At 46.4% G+C, this 21,507-nt stretch overlaps 1 protein-coding gene across 2 annotated transcripts; it reads right to left on the bottom strand.

The window, feature by feature from the left end:
• Positions 1 to 312: 312 nt before the first annotated feature.
• LOC140724136 (NACHT, LRR and PYD domains-containing protein 3-like) lies at positions 313 to 19,986 on the bottom strand. 2 transcript variants are annotated; one of them, XM_073038612.1, is made up of 12 exons: positions 19,645 to 19,986; positions 18,771 to 18,960; positions 13,736 to 13,818; positions 13,217 to 13,383; positions 7,836 to 8,007; positions 7,671 to 7,736; positions 4,346 to 6,113; positions 2,174 to 2,260; positions 1,848 to 2,018; positions 1,524 to 1,694; positions 1,202 to 1,369; positions 313 to 1,026 (listed from the first exon to the last, which is right to left on the bottom strand). In XM_073038612.1, exons 3-12 carry the CDS (start codon positions 13,743 to 13,745, stop codon positions 924 to 926), a joined length of 2,883 nt encoding a protein of 960 aa, XP_072894713.1. In that variant the 5' UTR covers positions 13,746 to 13,818; positions 18,771 to 18,960; positions 19,645 to 19,986; the 3' UTR covers positions 313 to 923. The 2 variants fall into 2 exon arrangements, with proteins under 2 accessions (XP_072894713.1, XP_072894714.1); XM_073038613.1 differs by having other exon boundaries at positions 18,771 to 18,957.
• Positions 19,987 to 21,507: the final 1,521 nt, after the last annotated feature.

Raw genomic sequence — 21,507 nt, 5'->3', positions numbered from 1 at the left:
GGCACGCAGGTTGAGCACGCGGATGGGAGCGGGATGGTTTGGGGAGGGTAGCGATGAGAGCGGGGTGGGAAGATTGTGCGGGTTAGGGAGCGAGGAGAGAATGAGAGATTCATCGAGCGAGGAGAGCGCGGGAGGTCACCAGACTCTGTGAGACTGACTTTCATCAGGCTGCAAATGAGATTCGGTCTTTCTGTGAAGAGATATAAACCACTGTTACAGTGCGCTGGGTGCGCGGGGCAGCAGTAATCTGAGGTCTGTGTTTTTTTTTTACCCATAGTAAGACGCATCTGATACCAGAACAGGAATTTACGGTGTTTTATTGATTTCATCATGACAAATGTAAATTAAAGTACCTATGAGTTGCTAACATACGGAAATAAATAAGCTGCTCCCGATTCATACACAGTAACACACAATTAACTGACCGACGACAACGAGAGACAGGTTGAATAATCAATCCCGTTTCTCACCGTTACTCTGAATCGGGGAATCGATGATTATAAAATCACACCTCAGGGCAGTGTCCGAGATCGCTGCCGAGGTATTTGTTAATTTAACATCACTATAGTGGCAAGACTGACGAATTACCGTCCTCAGCCCAAAGTGAGAAAAACGATCCCCTTCCCGAATAATCCAACCCGGGACACGGGTGTCCCCGAGTAACAATGGCCCGCTTTGCAATTCCTGTCTGTGTAAGTCCCCGGTTCCCCTTGGCGAAACCTGCACCAGGACATCCGGCGGAAGCAGGGCCGCTGCACTGCAGATGGAAACACTCGACTATGGGACTGGTTCTGACGTCAGAGCACACTCGGCTGGAGCCGGAGTCTATTGGAATTAATTCTGGGTCGAGGCAATTAAAGGCGACCGTTCAAGATAAAACCGGGAATTCTGCTTAAATGTCCTCATCCCTCGGGGGAAAATTTTCACATATTCCGATGGTCAAATATCACGCTCAGTCCTGGTCTGGTTTCTTGGAGAGACCTCAGTTCCTTCACCCCGGTTTGACTGAACCGATTCTTCACCAGCCTGAAACAGATGGAAGAAAAAAGATAAAATATTCAGATTACAGATTACCCACCAATGTCAGTAACAGGGGACTGGAGGACTGGAGTTAAGGTTTCAACAACACTCACAGACAAATATCACCAGAAAACCTACGGATCTGCTGTTTCTTTTTATCATATTGAATCTTAACACTTACACAATCCGCTCCAGACTCGGGACTGCCAGTATAAGGCGACGAAGAGCGGGGACAGATCGATCTGTGAGCCAGTTTGATCCCAGGTTCGCCCGCGTTAGTAATCCGTTTGTAATGATAGCTGAGACGAGATCCTCGACACCAGAATCTGTGAGACGGACACCACTCAGCCTGGAGATAGAGAAAGTGAGGGTGAAGGACACAGAGAGACAGGAGACGGTACAAATCCCCAGTGTTCATCAGTGACACACTTACTGACCACATTAATGTTCAGTGTCAGACACCCAGTGACTGTAAACACAATCTCCCACAATCTGGTACTTACCACAGTTTCTGTATTTTACACTCTGGGTTCTTCAGTGCCTCAGATACCAGTTTCACCCCTGAATCTCCCAGTTTATTAACACTCAAGTCCAAATCCGTGAGTGATCGCGTTGTAATGAGAGCGGAGACGAGATCCTCGGCACCAGAATCTGTGAGACCGACACTGAATAGCCTGGAGATGAGAGATAGGGAGTGAAGAACACAGAGAGACAGGAGACGGTACAAAGCCCCAGTGTTTATCAGTAAAACAATTACTGATCACTTTAATGTTCACTGTCAGACACACAGTGAATGTAAACACTATCTCCCATAGTCTGGTACTTACCGCACTGTCTGTATTTTACACTCTGTGTTCCTTAGAACCGCTGACACCAGTTTCACTCCTGAATTTCCCAGTTCATTTTCACTCAGGTTCAGCTCCGTCAGTGATGGGATTGTACTGAGAGCAGAGACGAGATCCTCGGCACCAGAATCTGTGAGACCGACATTGTTCAGCCTGGAGATGAGAGAGAGTGAGGGTGAAGGACACAGAGAGACAGGAGACGGTACAAATCCCCAGTGTTTATCAGTGACAGAATTACTGATCACATTAATGTTCAGTGTCAGACACCCAGTGACTGTAAACACAATCTCCCACAGTCTGGTACTTACCACAGTTTCTGTATTTTACACTCTGGGTTCCTCAGAGCCGCAGACACCAGTTTCACTCCTGCATCTCCCAGTTCATTGCGCCCAACTCTAAACACAAACGGAAAATTGATGAACAAAGTGATTCAAAACGTGGGTCTGAGGGAATTTATCTCACTCTGATATTTCAGGAAACATTAAACCCTTCAGTAAACCACGGAACAGAGTTCCCATCATTGTCAATGTCCCTCGCTGACCAGCCCCAGGGTATTCACCGAATGGAGGTAATTTATTCTGTCGGTGTGACCCTGCAAACTCCACTTATTCTGTCTCAATCCCGGTGGTCAGAAAGATATTCCTGTTTCATGGGCGTCGGAAGGAGCAGGATTGAAGTTTAGATACATTCCCATGGTGAAGATCATGTTGGATGGGAAGATGTTCAAAGGCGATTGTGGAAGAGTCCCCCACAACAGAAGAAGATAAATAGGCGGAGAGACTCCAGCGGCAAAAAGGGGCATGGGGAAGGGAAATCCGACAGGAAAAAGGGAGATAGCAAGGAGAATCCCTCAGGAGGAAGAGGTAGGACGATTGATTCCCTCAGGAGGAAGGGAATAGTGAAGAGTAATGCCACACGGGGTTGGGATGGGGAAGAGAGATTGGTGAGTTGGCAGGGGACCGCGCAAGACAGATCCCCAGCAGAAGTGAGTTCCAACTGTGAGAAGGGGAATGTAGGAGATATTTCCTCAGGATGAAGGGGAATGGGAACAGAGATCCGACGGGAGGAAGAGAGATCCCACAGGGGAAATGGGACGTGGAAATGTGATCGGACAGGTGCAAGGGAATGCGCAAAAAGAGATTCTCAGTTTAAGAGCTTGTGGAAGAGGTATCCGACCGTCGGAAGGGGAATACGAAGGGTGGTCCCACAAGAAGAAGTCATGAAAGATACCACAGGAGGAAGTGGGATGCGAATGAACATTCCGCAGTAGTAAGGAGGATGTGGAAGAGGTTATCCAAAAGGAGGAAGTGGACTTGGAAAGAGATCCCACAGAAAGATAAGGATGCGGCAGAGAGACTCTACTGCTGAACGGGGCTGGGGAACAGACATCCGCCTGGAGAAAGCGGACGAGGGAAGTTGATCCGGCAGGATGGAGGGTGGTGGCGAAGAAAGTAACGTCGGAAGAAAGGGAATTACGACAGAGAGATCTCGGAGGATGAAGAGAATAGGGAAGAGTGTTCCCACAGGAATAAGGCGGGTGTGGAAAAGAGAACAGGCACGTGGAAGGAGGATGTGGAAGGGACATAAAAGAGGATGAAGGGGAATGGAGAGGAGAGACGCCACGAGGAAGAGGAATGGGAGAAGAGAGACCCAACAGGATGAAGGAGGATGGGGAAGAGTTGTCCGTCAGTAGGATGTGGAGTGGTGAAGAGAGATTCCACAGGATGGAAGGGGTGTGGAGGAGCGATCCAGCGGGGGGGGGGGGAGACTGGGAGAGAGTTCAGACAGGAGGAAGGGGATTGGTGCACAGAGATCCACAGGACGAAGGGGATGGGAAAGAGGGATCCAACAGGAGGACGGTGGTGGGGCGGGGATGAAGCAGACATATCCCACAGAAGGCTAGCGATAAGAAACGATGATCCCGCAAGAGGAAGCGATAGGGGTTAGGCCCACAATCTGGAGAGGAGGTGCTCACATTGGACTGTGTATCTGATAGTGAGCAAATACGCACAAGTGGAGCGATGATGATAATCACGCACAGGGAAGTACAAGGACAGGACAATCTCACAGAGTTCTGCCTCACCCTCTCACTAGGAGAGTCTACTGGCCCTCACTAGTCCCTCACCAGGAAGATGGTGTGAATCTCTGACCCACACGGTGCAGGCAGTGTCGGTCTGGGTGTCATTGACAGTGAGAAGAAACATCCTCAATGGACGTGTCACAGGCAGCGAGAAACACGGCCACTCCTGTGATTTACTACCATTAAACCAATGGCCGTTGTCACTAATCTGATGGTCTTCAATGTCTCTTCACAAGGAACAACAGAACCCTCCCGTCCTTGGAGATTTACTGACCGACCCCCTGGGCATTCGTCACAGTTCTTCACAATCCGATTTACTACAATTTTAGCCAAATTCTTTTATATTGAAAAACACAATGGAAAAGTTTCACAGTTCATAATGAGAGATACATCAAGTTACCTCAACTCGTGGCACTTGTGCAGCCCGGGTCCCAGCCGCTGGATTTCTTCACACTGAATGTTGCATTTCTCCAGGTCCAGGTGTTTTATTGTATCACAGAGTCCGATGACATGAGACAGGACAGCGCAGTCAATCGGGGTCAGTGTCAATCCACTGAATGAAAGTGTTTCCACAGATCCCAGGGTGGCCTGAGCCAGTCCACTATTCTGAGACTCAAACAGGTAGTGCAATGTGTTCAGGAGGCTCCTTTTACCAGCTTCACTCTCTGTGTTTCCACTCTGGCGTTGAAACTCCTCCTTCACCCAGTCAATCACCTGGCAGGTTGTTTCATGAGGAAATGGACCCAGAAAGTCCTCCAGGCCCCGAGCTGTCATTGGGGAGGAGAGACCAGCAACAAAACGGAGAAATACCTCGAATCGCCCATCTGTCGTGTTGTGGGCTTCACTGAGGGATTTCAGGATATCCCCGGGATGTGGATTCAGGAATTGTGCGACTGCAGCTACAAACTCTTGGATGGTGAGGTGTGGGAATGTGTACACCACGCTCCGGGCAGAATCTTCTCTCTCCAAAAGCTCCATTAGGAACCCGGACAGGAATTGGGAAGGCTGCAGGTCGTAGTTGATCAAATCTCCACCTGTAAACACAATTTTCTTTTCGGACACTCCTCTAAAGGCCATCAGACCAACTCTGAGTAACACATCACGAGGGTTCTCAATCTCACGGCCGTGGTTTTTCAGGATGCTGTATATATAGTAGGAATATAGTTGGGTGATGGTGTTGGGAATTCGCTGCGTGCCCCTGACATTTTGTGTGAAGAAGGGTCCCAGTACTAGAGCAAGGATCCAGCAGTAGGAGGGGTTGTAGGTCATAGTGTACAGAATCTCGTTCTCTTTCACGTGTTTGAAAACAGCTGCTGACACCGTCTGATCTTCAAAATGCCTGAAGAAATATTCCTTCCGTTCCTCACCAACAAATCCCAGGATTTCAGCCCGGACTCTGATCTCGGCCTTTTCCAATAAATGTAACGCAGTGGGGCGGGTGGTCACCAGCACTGAACACCCTGGGAGCAGCTTGCCCTGGATTAAACTGTACACAATATCCGACACTTCACACCAGCACTCGGGATCTGGGCACTGGTGCTTGGGTTCTGTGTCTCTCCGACTGTCAGCAAAATCGATTCTGTGTTTGAATTCATCCAAACCATCAAATATAAACAGCAATCCCTCTGGGTTCTTCCAGACCTTTCTCAGGATATTCCTAAAGTAAGGATAGTGATCCAGAATCAGTTCCCTCAGGTTTATTCTGCAATTAATGGAGTTTAAATCCCGGAATTTGAAACTAAAGACAAATTGGAATTGTTCGTATATTTTTCCCGTAGCCCAGTCATAAACAATCTTTTGTACCATTGTTGTTTTTCCGATCCCTGGGACTCCGGCCACAGCTGCAGAACACCCGGACCTCGGTGGTGTAAATAATTTCTTCATTTTGTCTCGAAAACGATGTGAGTCATTGCTCTGAAACAAATGAGCAATGCGGATTTTCTCCAGCTCTCTGCGGAGATGTTTCTCCCTCCATTCCTCGTGGACTCTGCCTCTTGCCAGCAGTTCATGTTCCACTAGTCTCCGATCTCGAACAGTGGAAATGACCGTGAGCTCAGCGTATCGATCAACCAGCTGGAAAACGTTCTCCTTCTCGCTCATCAGGATCGTGTTCACTCTCAGTTCTTCCGTCTGTGCGCGCAGAGTCTCCTTGTGTTTCCTCTGAACGCCTGAGGACATTATGAACAAAAAATGTAATGGTCACGAGTCCCCCAACACATTTTCTCATTTGGAATGACCTGACAGATAAAGTGGGTGATCTGGGCATATTATCAAGGTTTAAGGCACATTGGCAGGAGAACTTTAGAGGGTTATGGGCCAAACGGGGGAAGATGGGACTAACTCGCTGGGTAACATTATTCGCGTGGATGTGTTTGACCGAAAGGCCCGATTCCATGTTGTAATAGTCTATGACACTGTGCATCCATCACAACGTCAGGGAAAAGTGTCTGTGCGCGCAGAGTCTCTTTGTGATTCCTCTGAACGCCTGAGGACATTATGAAAACAATATGTAATTGTCACGAGTCCCCCAACGCATTTTCGCTGCGAAAGGTTTTGCAGAAGTTCAGACAATGTTTGTCTGCCGGTGGGGATCCGGCCTACATACAGTGCTGAAAATGAATACCATAGCAAAATCATTTAAACTTCCTAGTTCCCGCGTCCCATGGGATCATGTCTTCCCTGATGGTGGCGTTTGCCACTTTGTTAATAATTGCAGTTTCACAAAGCTCTGATGAACACGAGGTCAACGCACAGTCCTGGATATTTCAATGTTCCACTTTTACAGAAATACGTACTCCCTTTACAGTTTAAATTCTGCCGAACTAGGCTTTTGTACCAACTTTTTAACAAACACTACGATCACACAAATCCTCCACTCCTTAGTAGTCCATAACGTTCAATATTGCATTCATCCATGTACCTATTTCAGCGTCGCTTGAATGACCCTAATTTATCAGCTTTAGCCATTAACCCCGGAACCGCATTCCAGACACCACTCTCTGGGTAAAGGATAAAGAAAACTACCTCTGATATCTCTTTTAATGCCTGTAGTATAAAACAAATTGTAGAGCCCTGCGGTTCTGATATTGAACAGAGGGATGTGGACGTGCCAGTGCAGATGTCACTGAAAGCAGAATCTCAGGTAGATTGGATGGTGAAGAAGGCTTTCGGCAGACTGAAGCATGTCAGTCAGCGTTTTGAGTACACGTTGCAGTTGTAAGATGTTACTGACTCACGAGGAGTCATTGTACAGATTTTGTCACCTTGTCATGATAAAATGTTAGTAAATTAGAGAAAGTGTAAAAACGGTTCACCAAGATGTTGTCAGAACTCGACGACCACAGTTACAAGGAAAGATTGCATAGAACTGGATATTATTCGATGAAATCTAGGAGGTTGAGGGGTGGGCGGATAGAGGTACCTTGTCATGACGGACACAGACAGGGTGCTCAACGTCTTTACCCTGGAGATGTGGTGCGAACAACAAGAGAGTATAGCGTTCAGATCAGATGAAAAAGAATCGAAAGAGCTTCAGGGCAGCTTCTTGGCCGAATACTGGACTCGTATTGGAGGTTTCTGCTCAAAAGCTCGAAAGTTGGCAGGCTGTCTGAGGACTATGGCAAATCTAAATGGCTTTCAGTCCTCCAGGCGCCCAGATTCCAACACGAGCTAAACAGGGGTAAATATTCTCAGAGCGAAATAAAAAGGTTGGTATTTCAACTTACCTTTTAGGTGTGTGGGCACTTCAGATAAACCCCGCTCGGTGTCCATGTAGGCGAACTGCGCATCACCTGTTTAAAACAGAATAACTTGCATGACGTCTGCTCTCTGCAACACTATAAATTCGGCAGCATTTACATCTGTAACACACAGTGTATTGTTCAACATACCACGTTCCTGTATTTCCTTCAATATTCTGTTAAGCTTCGGTAAATGGTGGTGTAGTTTCACAAAGGATTCCCACATCACCCTCCGGGCCCCGGAGCCCTTCTCCATCACCAGATCCAGGAGGAGTTCGGAAGCGCCCGCTCGGTTTCCCTTCTCTGCGAGCTCAGTCACGCTCTGTAATGAGCAATGGGGAGTATACTGAGAGACGGAGAGAGGCGGGCTGCAGGCAGGAGGAAAGGATCTGCAGGAACAGGGAGTGCGGACACTGGATGGGTACGGGTCCATCCTGAACACAGACAGAGAAATCACCAGATCCAGCAATGACAGTGTCACTGTCGGGTTTCCCCGGGGTAAACTGCTGGTTAAAACCAAGCAGGCTCACATGATGGACTGTGGCAGACTCAGGCTTAACTGCCTGGTAACATGAGTGCTCCGGTTTCAGCCTACAGCTGGGAACTTGCACCGAGGAGCAGCCAGCAACTTTAAGAGTTCTGAGCATGTCAAGAATATCAATGCAACTGGTAGTAATGGCGAAAAGGAGTTTGGCCTGGGATTATCAGACATCAAATGGGGAATGTTATGGTTAGATATCATGTGTGGCCCTTCGATACCATTCAGTCTGGGTGGGAATAATTGAATGTGCCCCGGTACGTAATGGTAATTAGAAGGCGGTCTCTAGATAATATTTTGTTCACGTACGCATACTTAGCATATCGTGGTTTTATTGATAGTCATTCAGCAATATATGTGCGAACATTTCTTTATCCAGAGGGTGGCGAATCTGTGGAATTGATTGCCACAGTAAACCGTGGAAGCCAAGCCATGAGGTATTTTTAGAACATAGTGTATTTATGGCCATTCGGCCCACAATGTTGTGTCGACCATATAGCCTACTCTAGAAACTGCCTAGAATTTCCCTACCACATCCATCTATGTTTCTAAACTCCAAGTACCTATCTCTTAAAAAAACATTGTCCGCCAAGATCACTCAACCGGTTCTCATAAGAAACGCTCTCTCATCCAGCAATTCTCCTCTGCGCTCTCTCTATAGTATCCACTTCTTTTCTGTTGTAAAGTGACCAGAACTGAACACAGTACCTTAAGGGGGTCTAACTACGGTCCAATATAGCTGTAACATTACCGCACGGCTCCTGAACTCTATCTCACGGTTGATAAATACCAACACACCACACACCTTCTTAAAAACACTGTCAACCTGCGCAGCAGCTTTGAGCGTCCTTTGAACACGGACGTCAAGATCTCCTTAATCCTCCACACTGCCAAGCGTCTTACTGTTAATATGGTATTTTGTCTTCAAATTTGAACTTTCAAAATGAACCACTTCACACTTGTCTGGGTTGAACTCCATCTGACACTTTCCTGCCCAGTTCTGCATCCTCTCGATGACCCGCTGTAACCTCTGACAACCCTGCAGACTATACACCACACCGCAAAACTTACTAACCCACCCTTTTACTTCTTCATTCAGGTCATATATAAAAATCACAAACAGGAGGAGTCACCGACCTCTTTTCAAAATACCAACCAGCTACAACCACCCTTGGCCTTCTGTGGTCAAGCCGAGGTTGGATCCCAGCAAGTTCTCCTTCGATACCATGCTTCCTTACTTACTGAAAGAGCCTTGTAAGAGAAAGTTGTCAAATGCCTTACTGAAATCCATATACAATGCATCCATCTATTTAAACAGGAGTCTGATAGGTTCCTGATTATTAAGGTATTCAAAGCTATTTGCTAGCATGGTTCGGAAGGGTTTAAACTGATTTTTAAGGGGGATGGGACCCGGAACGATAGAGCAGTGAAAGAAGAGCATGGAGTAAATCCAGATCTAACATATAGAGAGACTTTGAAGAACGCGAAGCAGAATAAAGGGTGTAAAGTTAGTAAGGTGGAAGGGCTAAATTGCGTGTACTTCAATGCAAGAAGCATCAGGGACAAAGGTGATGAACTGAGAGCTTGGATACATACGTGGAATTATGATGTTGTGGCCATTACAGAGACTTGGCTGGCACCAAGGCAGGAATGGATTCTCAATATTCCTGGATTCAGTGCTTTAAAAGGGATAGAGGGGGGGGGGAAGTGGAGGAGGGTGGCATTACTGGTCAGGGATACTATTACAGCTACAGAAAGGGTGGGGAATGTAGCGGGATCCTCTTTTGAGTCAGTATAGGTGGAGGTCAGGAACAGGAATGGAGCAGTTACTCTACTAGGGATATTCTATAGGCCCTCTGGTAGCAGCAGAGATACCGAGGAGCAGATTGAGAGGCCGATTTTGGAAAGGTGCAAAAATAACGAGGTTGTTATCATGGGTGACTTTAACTTCCCTGATATTGATTGGCACTTGATTAGTTCCAAGGGTTTCGATGGGGCAGAGTTTGTTAACTGTGTCCAGGATGGATTCCTGTCACAATATGTTGACAGGCCGACTAAGGGGAATGCTTACGAACCGGGTAAGCTCACAGATCTGTCAGTGGCTGAGCATCTGGGGGAAAATGATTACCGCTCCTTGTCCTTTTGCATAATAATAAGGAAGAACAGAAAATTTTTAATTGGGGAAGGACAAATGATGAGGCTCTAAGGCTAGAACTTGCGGGTGTGAAATGGGATGATATTTCTGCAGGGAAATATACTATGGACATGTTTTCGATGTTTAAGGATCTCTTGCTGGATGTTAGGGATAAATTTGTCCCGGTGAAGAAGATAAAGAATGGATAGTGTGAAGGAACCATGTGTGACAAGTGAGGTGGAAAATCTCGTCAGGTGGAAGAAGACAACATGCGTGAGGTTTAGGAAGCATGGATTAGCTGTGTCTATTGAGGAATATAGGGTAGCAAGAAAGGAGCTTAAGAAGAGGCTGAGAAGAGCAAGAAGGGGGCATGAGAAGGCGTTGGCGAGTAGGGTAAAGGAAAAGCCCAAGACATTCTTCAATTATGTGAAGAACAAAAGGATGACAGGAGTGATGGTAGGACCGATTAGAGATAAAAAGGGGAAGATGTGCCTGGAGGCTGTGGAAGTGAGCGAGTTCCTCAATGAAAACTTCTCTTAGGTATTCACCAATGAGAGGGAACTTGATGACGGTGAGGACAATATGAGTGAGGTTGATGTTCTGGAGTATGTTGATATTAAGGGAGAGGAGGTGTTGGATTTGTTAAAGTACATTAGGACGGATAAGTCCTCGGGGCCTGACAGAATATTCCCCAGGCTGATCCACGAGACGAGGGAAGAGCCTCTGACTTGGATCTTTATGTCCTCATTGTCCACGGGAATGGTACCGGAGGATTGCAGGCAGGCGAATATTGTCCCATTGTTCAAAAAAGGTAGTAGGGATAGTCCGGGTAATTATAGACCAGTGAGCCTTACGTCTGTGGTGGGAAAGCTGTTGGAAAAGATTCTTAGAGATAGGATCTATGGGCATTTAGAGAATCATGGTCTGATCAGGGTCTGTCAGCATGGCTTTCTGAAGGGTAGATCGTGTCTAACAAGCCTGATAGAGTTCTTTGAGGAGGTGACCAGGTATATAGATGAGGGTAGTGCAATGGATGTGATCTACATGGATTTTAGTAAGGCATTTGACAAGATTCCAAACAGTAAGCTTATTCAGAAAGTCAGAAGGCATGGGATCCAGGGAGGTTTGGCCAGGTGGATTCAGAATTGACTTGCCTGCAGAAGGCAGAGTGTCGTAGTGGAGGGAGTACATTCAGATTGGAGGGTTGTGACTAGTGGTGTCCCACAAGGATCTGTTCTGGCACCTCTACTTTTCGTGATTTTTATTAACGACCTGGATGTGAGGGTAGAAGGGTGGGTTGGCAAGTTTGCAGAATACACAAAGGTTGGTGGTGTTGTAGATAGTGTAGAGGATTGTCGAAGATTACAGAGAGCCATTGATATGATGCAGAAGTGGGCTGAGAAGTGGCAGCTGGAGTTCAACCCGGAGAAGGATGAGGTGGTACTCTGTGGAAGGACAACCTCCAAGGCAGAGTACAAAGTAAATGGCAGGCTATTTGGAAGTGTGGAGGAGCAGAGGGATCTAGGGGTACATGTCCACAGATCCCTGAAAGTTACCTCACTGTTAGATAGGTTAGTTAAGAAAGCTTATGGGGTGTTAGCTTTCATAAGTCGAGAGATATAGTTTAAGAGACGGGATGTAATGATGTAGCTCTATAAAACTCTGGTTAGGCCACTCTTGGAGTACTGTGTATTTTCTGGTCGCCTCACTATAGGGAGGATGTGGAAGCATTGGAAAGGGTACAGAGGAGATTTACCAGGATGCTGCTTGGTTTAGAGATTATGGATTACGATCAGAGATTAAGGGGGCTAGGGCTTTACTCTTTGGAGAAAAGGAGGATGAGAGGAGACATGGTGGAGGTCTACATGATATTAAGAGGAATATACAGAGTGGACAGCCATCGCCTCTACCCCAGGGCACCACTGCTCAATACAAGAGGACATGGCTTTAAGATAAGGGGAGGGAAGTTCAAGGGGGATATTAGAGGAAGGATTTTCACTCAGAGAGTGGTTGGTGCGTGGCATGCACTGCCTGAGTCAGTGGTGGAGGCAGCAACACTAGGGAAGTTTAAGAGACTACTATGACAGGTATATAGACATAGACTACATAGACAGGTATATGGATGTATTTAAGGTGGGGGTTATATGGCAGTCAGGCTTTGAGTGCCGAATGGCCTGTAATGTGCTGTACTATTCTATGTTCTATGTTCGTTCTAAAGGATATGGGGAAAGGCAGGAAATTGGGGTTGAGAGCAATGATGGCATGGCGATCATATGTCTTGTAATCTTAACAGTATATACGGTAGGATTTTTTTTCAAACCTGTAAATATAACAGACACAAGCAACAGAAGTTCACTGAACCACGAGGTATAATGGGATAGTTGCTCAAATACAAGAGTTTCAGCCGTTCACAAGAGAGACGATATTCAGTAGTGTCTGGTCAATAGTTGCTGGGGGTGAGGGTAGACTCGACAGATGATCTGCAAAACCAGTCACTATACATGGGTTATGAAGCGAACGCAAACTGGTGTGTGGCAATAACGATTGAGCTTTGCGAATGTAATGGGAAATGAGACAGATTGGTGTGAAGTGGTTTCCTGTACACTTGCAAGTTCCATCAGGTTGGCACAGTACTAAAGTCTCATGTCAGTGATTGGCTATACATTAACCAGTCTAAACCTGATAGAGGCTGCTATTGGTTTAATAAAGGCTCAGTGTAGCTGCATCTGGGGACACTTTTGTTATTATTGACCATAAGTATCTTGGCCTTTCAATGACCGACATTTCTTGTGCACCAATACTGTGGGTCTGTAATAGCTTTAGAAGAATCTGCACTCAGTCTGTGTCCTTTCGACTTACGTGATGCTCCCGTCCCGTGAAATGATCCTCGCCTGTTAACATGAGGCCGAGTTCCTCCACACCCTCCTCAATCGCCTGCTCCAGTCGGTCCCGATAGAATTTCGTCAACTGGAACAGTTGGTGATCGACACAGTGTGACAGGAAGGCGGAGATTTCAGAGCTCCGATCTGTGGACAATTGAAAATCACAGCATGACTGTGCCGACCACGGTGTGAATTTAAACCAATCTCATCTACAGGCACATGGTCAATATCCCTCCGTTTCCTGCTTACTCAAGCGCTCCGTTTCAGTGTAAGCCATGCATCCTCAATCCCCTTTAAACTTTCACCTTTAACCTATTTCCTCTATGCGCTCAGGAAATTGTAAGCAGAATCTAGAGTAGGTTACATGATCAGAACAACATTGGGCCAGGGGCCTGCAATGTGCTGTAGATTTCTATGTCTATAGTCAAAGTTCAATGTTGTATGTGCACCATACGGACGGAGGTTCAATGGACAAAAAAAGAAACACTGAGCATACCTGCGTCCATTCTGACTCTGACTGATGATGGTTGATTGCTGTCTTCTTGAATTTGGTCTCTGTGGAAGAACGCCCCAACTGCTCTGAATAACAGAAATAAAAGAGAGCGAATAAGTAGCAGGGATTTAAACACAAAATGCTGGAGGAACTCTGGTGGTCATGCAGCATCCATGGAAAGGAATAAACAGTCGACGTTTCAGATCGAGACGCTTCAGTAGGACCTGAAAGAAAACGAGGTCAGAATAAGTAGGGGGCGAAGTGAAAGGCTAAGAATTTGATTGGTGAAAGGGTAAAGGGCTGGAGAAATGTGAATCTGATCGGAGACGGTCGAAGAATGTTGAAGAATCGTATTTCCAGAACTTCGAGAAATCGATGTTCATGCCATTAGGTTGGAGGCTACCCAGATGGAATATAAGGTGTTGTTCCTCTAAGCTGAGTGTGAACTCATCGTGCCAGTAGAGGAGGCCATGGACTGACATGTCGGAATATGAATGGGAAGTTGTATTAAAATCGGTGACTGCAGGGAGATCCCGCTTTTTCTGGAGAGGTGAAATGGTCTACAAATCTACGTCGAATCTCACCAATACACAGGACGCCCCACCTGGAACAGCAGATGCCGTAGATGACCCCAATGAACTCTCAGCTGAAGTGTCGCATCACCTGGAAGCTCTGCTTGGGGTTCCGATTGGCAGAAAAGGTGGAGGTGCACGGGCAGGTGTAGTTGGCAGGAATGAGTGCAAGCAGGGAGATCAGTGGGGAGGGACGAATGGATATGGGATTCGCGTGGGAATCGCTGCGAAGCCGAAAGTGGCGGGGATTGGAGGGGGAGGAGGTGAGATCCCATTGGAGATGGCGGAAGTCATGGAAATTTATATGCTGGATGCGAAGGCTAATGGGGTGGCAGGTGAGGACAAGAAGAAGCCTATCCCTGGTTTTGCGGCGGGAGGATCGGGTGTGAGAGAAATGGAATAGATGCATCAGAGCTTCAGACCCAAGTATGACGAATTACTAGTAAATTCTACGTATTGCTTGTCCAGTAGCATCTGCCGCATCTCGCCGATAGATACAGAGATAAATGCACCATGTATAAAGACTCTTCGGCCCAACGAATCCATGCCGACTTGTGTACCAAGGCAGCTTATCCGGATTTCCTGCGTAAGGCCGAAGTTGCTTCATAGCCCTGCGTGAGACATTTGCTGTTCATGCCCTTTTTAAACCTTTACCTCTCATAGCTAATCTATGTCGTTTGGTTTCCCTTGACTTCGGACAATGGCTGTTAATGTCCACTAAATCTCTGCCATTCAAAATTTAAAACACTTCTGTAATGTCGTTGTTCATTCTCCTACATTCAAGGAGTGAAGACAAAGCGTGATCATCGTCTCCTTCTAACTCAAGCCTTTTGGTACTCAAAACATCATCGGAAATCTTCTTTGCATTATCTGGAGTTTAGAGAAGGAATTTCCAGAATGCAACGGCCATAACTATGCTTAGTACGGCAAAAATAGACTCACCTACGACATATACAACTGCAATATAATATCCCAACTCCTGCACTCATAGTGTCCTAATGAAAGCCGGCGGGATAAACGCCGTCTTCACCACCCTGTGACCCTGCGAACAATTCATTACAGTCCTCGGTCCCTCTGCTCCATTTCACTCGCTGGCGACCCAGAACAAATTCTGTGTAGGTTTGATTTCCGAAATGCACCAGCTCACACTCAATTGTATTGAAGTCTATTTGGCACGCCTCCGTCCTCTTTCCTAACTGATCTGGATCTCCCATTATATAAGCTAATCTTCTTGAGTATGAACGAGTCTTGCCAATAATGATTCACCAGCAAACGTATTGATCAAGACCTTTAATAACCGTTGATATAAATAACAGAAAAAAAACGTCCGACCACCGAGCACTAGACCACGCCAGCGTCCATCTGACTATCACACCAACTCACCCGGATACACTTGCTACTTTCCAACACTTCTGCACCATCTCCCTCCCCTTGGGTGCTATTGTTCTTTGTAAAGGTTTGTAATAATGTTCCCCCTGAACATTAAGAACTTTAAATATTGTTGGGTTACCGCATCGGTGAGTTTCTAGTTGGGGAAGAAAGCGAAGGAGCTGGACTTGGTGTGCATCGAGCTGCTACCTGCGTCAGAGAGGTATTGGAAGTGTCGCTGTGCCAGGTTGTGTGTAGACTAACAGCGAGGAATCGTCTTAAACCCGTTTATTGCGATAACAAGACGCTCTTGGACGCTGTCAGTGCGGAGTGGTCTAACTCTGAATCAATGATCTATTAGCAAACGGCGGGGTAGCTGCGTGGCCTCGTCGTAGCAAGGACTCGGGCTCAAGCTGAGGCATCTCCTGTTTGCTGACACCCAGTGAGAGGGGTCAGATTCGTTACACTCCACCTGAGGCAATGTGGCGTTACGTCCACGCTGTAGCCGGTGAAGCCACCCGCACCCCGGTGTCCGTTCGGTAGAAGCCAACATCTACTGTCTCCGACTGTCTGCTCCTACAGCATTCTTGAGCTCATGGTGTCCGACTATACGTGTTTTTTGTGACTGTTTGTTAGTGACATCGCATATGTGTTTGCCTCCTTCAATGTGCGATATGTGCGCTGTGCTGTGTGTGACTACTGTTACTACGTCTTGCATCTTGACCCCGGAGTAACCATGTTTCTTTTGACTGTTTCCTGTCCGGTTGAATGACAATTAAATTTCAAATTGAACAGAAATAAGACAATTTGTTTTTCATAAACAAAATATAGTATAAATTCCAATGTTTTGTATCACCAAGGGACTTCTAAATGATGTATTTGTTCCTTCAGAGAAGTTGTTAATACAGATTGGGAAAAGAAAGGCTTCATCTATCTGTCCACCTCGAAGCACCTGCCCTTCCAACATCCATTGAGAAAGCCTGCTGGCTCAAGCAGCGTCTGTCACAACGGTGGGGATATGGCCCAACTGCGGAATGAGAGACACTCAAATGGATTGATATTTCACAGACTTTAATGCAAACGTCATTAAAGGGTAAAATTAATCAATAAGCGCAAGGCCAGACAGAGTCAGTTGACTCGACAGTCTAATTTCTCAGGCATTTCTCCCGGTGCGGCCTCCTCTACATCGCCGAGACCCGAGACAGTTTGGGGGACTGCTTCGTCGAGCACCTCCGCTCCGTCCGCCACAACAGACAGGATCTCCCGTTTGCCACCCACTTCAACTCTGCTTCACATTCCCATTAGGATATGTCCATACATGGCCTCCTCTGCTGCCATGATGAGGCCAAACTCAGGTTGGAGGAGCAACACGTCACATACCGTCTGGGTAGTCTCCAGCCCCTTGGTATGAACACTGCATTCTCCAACTTCTGGTAATTCCCTCCCTCTCCCTTCCTCTATCACACTTTCACTCTGGCTCCTCTTCTAGCTGCCTATCACCTCTCTCATGATTCTGCCTTCTTCTACTACGCATAGTGCTTTTCCCTTACATTCCTTCTTCACCTTTCCTGCCTATCCCCTCCCTGATTCCCCTTCCCCAACCCTTGACCTTTCCTCTGATTGGTTTTTCGCTGCACCTTCCCCTCCCCCAACCTTCTTTATAGGGCCCCTGCCACCTCTTCCTTCAGTCCTGACGAACTGTCTCGGCCCGAAACGTTGACTGCTCCTTTCAACGGATGCTGCCCGACCTGCTGAGTTCATCCAGCTTGTTTGTCCGTATAGAACATAAAAGCAAGGAGGTTGTGCTGAGACTTTATAAGACACTAGTTAGGCCGCACTTGCAGTATTGCCAACAGGTTTGGACTCCATCTCTCAGAATGGATGTGTTGTCATTGGAGAACGGGTTAACATATGAGGAGCGTTTGGCAGCATTGAGCCTGTACTTAGTGGAATTCAGAAGCATGCGTGGGGATCTGACTGAAACCTACGGAATGCTGAACGGACTAGATAGCATGGATATGGAGCAGATGTTTCCGATGGTGGCGGTATTCTGAACTAGAGGGCACAGCCTCAACATTGAGGGGCAACCCTTCAGAACAGAGGTAAGGAAGATTTTTTTTTGAAGAGTGTAGTGAATCTGTGGTATGCTCTGCCACGGACTGCAGAGAAGGCCAAGTCCGTGTGTATATTTAAGGGGGAAGTTGTCCGTTTCCAGATCGTTCTGGACATTAAACGATATGGCGAGGTGTATGGGGTTGTGTGGGATCTGGGATCAGCCATGATGGGATAGCGGAGTGGATTCGATGGGCAGAATGGCCTGATGCTGCTCCTCTGTCTCATGGTCTGAGGTTCAGGGGCTTGGAAATGCTGGATGTGGTTATAAATTGGCTTCGCTGGAGAAGCCAGCCAATGCTAAAAGATAGTTTAAACCTCTGACTGGAGACCAGTGGGTAGTGGGATGCCCCAGGGATCGGTTCTGGATCCATTGTGGCTTATCATCTATGTTAACGGCCTGGATGATATAATTGCAGCAATGTTTGGCTTCGGTTCATCGACAGGTAATTTACACGTTTGTTGGCCCGTTCGCACTAAATTGATTTACGGTAATTGTAGTCATATCGTTTCTTGTGAACATACCAGGCTGAAATTGACCATTCAGCCCATCGAGCTTTCTGCCCCACACAGTAAAATCATGGTTTTTGTTTTGAAATACCACCTGCCGCTTTTTGTAACTATTTCCCCACCCCACCCCCAGCTCGAAACACCGACAATCAACACAGTCACAAAGAGGAAAAGCATGCATTGATCTGCAGTGACAAATTTGGAAATGGAACCCGTGCTGGCGAAGCAGCTTATCGCAGGCTGGCCTTGAAATCGTAACCCTTAAGCTTTAGTTTGAGAACTGTTTTTAACCTGGACATAAATTGTGGAAAATCTCACACATGCAGACAGAAAACTGCAGGATGACTAACAGCATCACCGCCAGAGGCGGGTTACAATAGAAATGATGACTTCTTGAATACTGCTTCAAAACACAGATAACGTGATGATTGGTAATAAAGTTTCGAAATAAATCTCAGAAGCTGAATTATTCTCACCTCAGTTCACCAAGAATGTTCTGTTTCCGTGTCAATATGTTTTCAAGTCGTTTTCTGCTAACTTCATTGCAACCAGTCCAGCGACAGATATTTAGTATCTGCGGGGAGGGGCCGGTGTTGCTGTCCTGGGTGACTCACAGCGCGATTTTCCGTGTACAAGCTGCTGCCTGTCCACAGGGCGGATTCTCTGCTGAAACCGAACAAACCAGTTCGATACTCCACTTTAACTGTGCACAAAGGTAGTTTAATGTTGTACTTAAGTATTTCTTTTACAGAAAAATAAAACAATGAACACCCGTCGATATAGAAAAGAAAGATCCCCAGTGTCTGCAATCAGAATGATTACTTGTTACAATTGCTACCAGACTTTGTGAGAGTTCTGTATTTAATTTTACCCCCACTCCCATCATTTGTAGTTTTAATGTCATTGTTTTTTTTTTGCGATTTAACTCAATAAATTGATCTTAGGCATTCTCTACTGCGACGTTCCGAACAGTAAAACAGTAGAATCTCACGGTCGCTCTGTTATTCTGAGTAGTTAGTTTTTATTTTGTGTACGTGTGTGTGTGTCCCTGTGTCTGACTGTGAGAGAGAGAGAGATCGGAGTAGGGACCTTGCCCTGCCCCGGGGGACATTTTAAATATCACTATCCGTGCGCAAGGTTCATCTGCACTGACTCAGTAGAACCTGCCGCAGAAAATGGGTATAACTGAAGGTGACGACGTCGTTGCTTTTAATGCATTTGGTCAATAATTACTTCGTTGAAAGTGTCAGAGCTCCCTTCTCCCCTTGTATCCCCTCCCCCCCGATCCCGTCAAAAGCCGAGCCCCGCTGTAAACGCACACTGATTTGCAAAATCGAAAACAACATTTACCTCTGATTTTGAAACCGGACGGTGTTCAGTGCTGTCTGGATGATGAATGTGCCGACCATGCACCAAGAATTCGGTCTGCGCTGCTGCTTCCGAAGCTATTCGGTTATAGAGAGTCAGTCGCTGATCACAGGTAGACAGGTCCGGATGAGCCGGGGTTAATGAGGCAGTCCGCAGTTCTGGTTCCACACCTCCTCACCGGACTGGTACAGGTCTGTCAGCGGGAGGAGAGGGGACTAGGAAAAATGTAGCCAACACAGATAGAATTACAGAGGCTGTGAGAGTCTTCCCCCGCCGTCGCAAGTAGTTTCTGTCTGGATTTCCGTGTAGATCTCTCTTTTCCTCCTTATTCCTGTGACGCAACCAGCAAGGCGGAGAATCTCCGTTTTATTCAGCCAGTGCCAGGCTGTCAAGTTGATCCAGCGGGATGAGGTTCCACCCTCTGTATGAACGGGGCTGTCCGGCGCAGGGCGCGTTTCAGCTCAAACACTCCAAACCAGTCACAGCTATTTCAGGGTCAAATTACATAAGGCGTGACAGCGGGAAGTGGCGTTACCAGTCAGAGAAAATGTTACGGCAGTGTTCCGTCAGAAGAAATCGTAGAACTCGACAAGTGAGGCGTTCTGTGTGGAAATGAGAATTAAGAACTGTATGGCCACGTTGGTGGGACTATATTAAAGAAAGCCCAACAGTCCTAGAGATTTAGAGGAACACATTTGAAAGATCTCAGACTGTTGCAAGAACCTTATAGCTGCTATAGTAGGTGATCTTAATTTTCCACATAATGACTGGGAATCCCGTATTGTAAATGGACTAGGTGGCATAGAGTTTTTCAATCGTTTTCTTCATCGGTAGGCAGAAATCCCAATTACAGAGCGTGAGATACTGAATCAGTAATTAAGCAATGGGGCAGGGCAGGGGACAGAAGTTTGTGTGTGGGGATACTTTTCATCCACTGACCACGATGCCATAATGTCCACGAAAAAATTCAAAACGTTAGGTCTGACACTTGGGTTGAAATTCTGAATTGGAGAGAGCGCAATTTTGATGGTATCAGAATCGATCTGGCAAGTGTGGATTGAGAAAGGCTGCTTTCTGTCAAAAGTATACTTGGAAACTGTAAGGCCTTCAAAAACGAAATTTTGAGACTATAAGCTTGCAAGTGCTTCGCAGAATGAAAGGTAAGAATAGCAAGTGTAAGAACCTTGATAACCAAGGGATTTTGAGGCTCAGGTTAAAAGAAGAAAGGAGGTGCATTACAGATACTGGCAAGTAGGATCAGATGAGACCCTTACGGAGTGTAACGCGTGCAAGAAAGCACACAAGAAGGAAATCCGGGAGGCTAAAAAAGGCATGAAGTTCATCTAATAGACTAGGTGAAGGGAATTTCTGAGGATTCCACAAACATGATCCGAGCAAAAGGATTGCACTGGATAAAGTTGGACCTCTGAAAGACCAAAACGATAATCTGTGGAAGTCTGAGGTAGCAGTATTTCAGTGGAGTAAGGGAAATTAAAGTGTTATGAGAGAGGAGTTGGCCAAAGTAAATTGGAAGGAGCTGCTGGCAGGGATGACAGCAGAGGAGCAAAGGCGTGCTTTTCTGGAAAAAAAAAATGAGGAAGCTGCAGGGCATGTTTACAGTATTCCAACAATGAAGAAATACGCATAAGGAAAAATAGTACAGCCGTGGCTGATAAGGGAAGTCAAAGCCTTTGTAAGAGCAAATGGAAGGGTATACAACAAAGCAAAAAATAGTGGGAAGATAGCGGAATGGGAAGTTTGAAAAAAGCCTACAGAGAGCAACTAAAAACATCATTCGGGAAAGAAACATGAAAGAAAGCTCGCAAATAATATCAAGGTAGATAG

This window comes from Hemitrygon akajei, unplaced genomic scaffold (assembly GCF_048418815.1).
Source record: "Hemitrygon akajei unplaced genomic scaffold, sHemAka1.3 Scf000166, whole genome shotgun sequence".
Lineage (NCBI taxonomy): Eukaryota > Metazoa > Chordata > Chondrichthyes > Myliobatiformes > Dasyatidae > Hemitrygon > Hemitrygon akajei.
The sequence above is the reverse complement of the archived record's forward strand: the minus strand, read 5'-3'. Positions and strand labels throughout refer to the sequence as shown.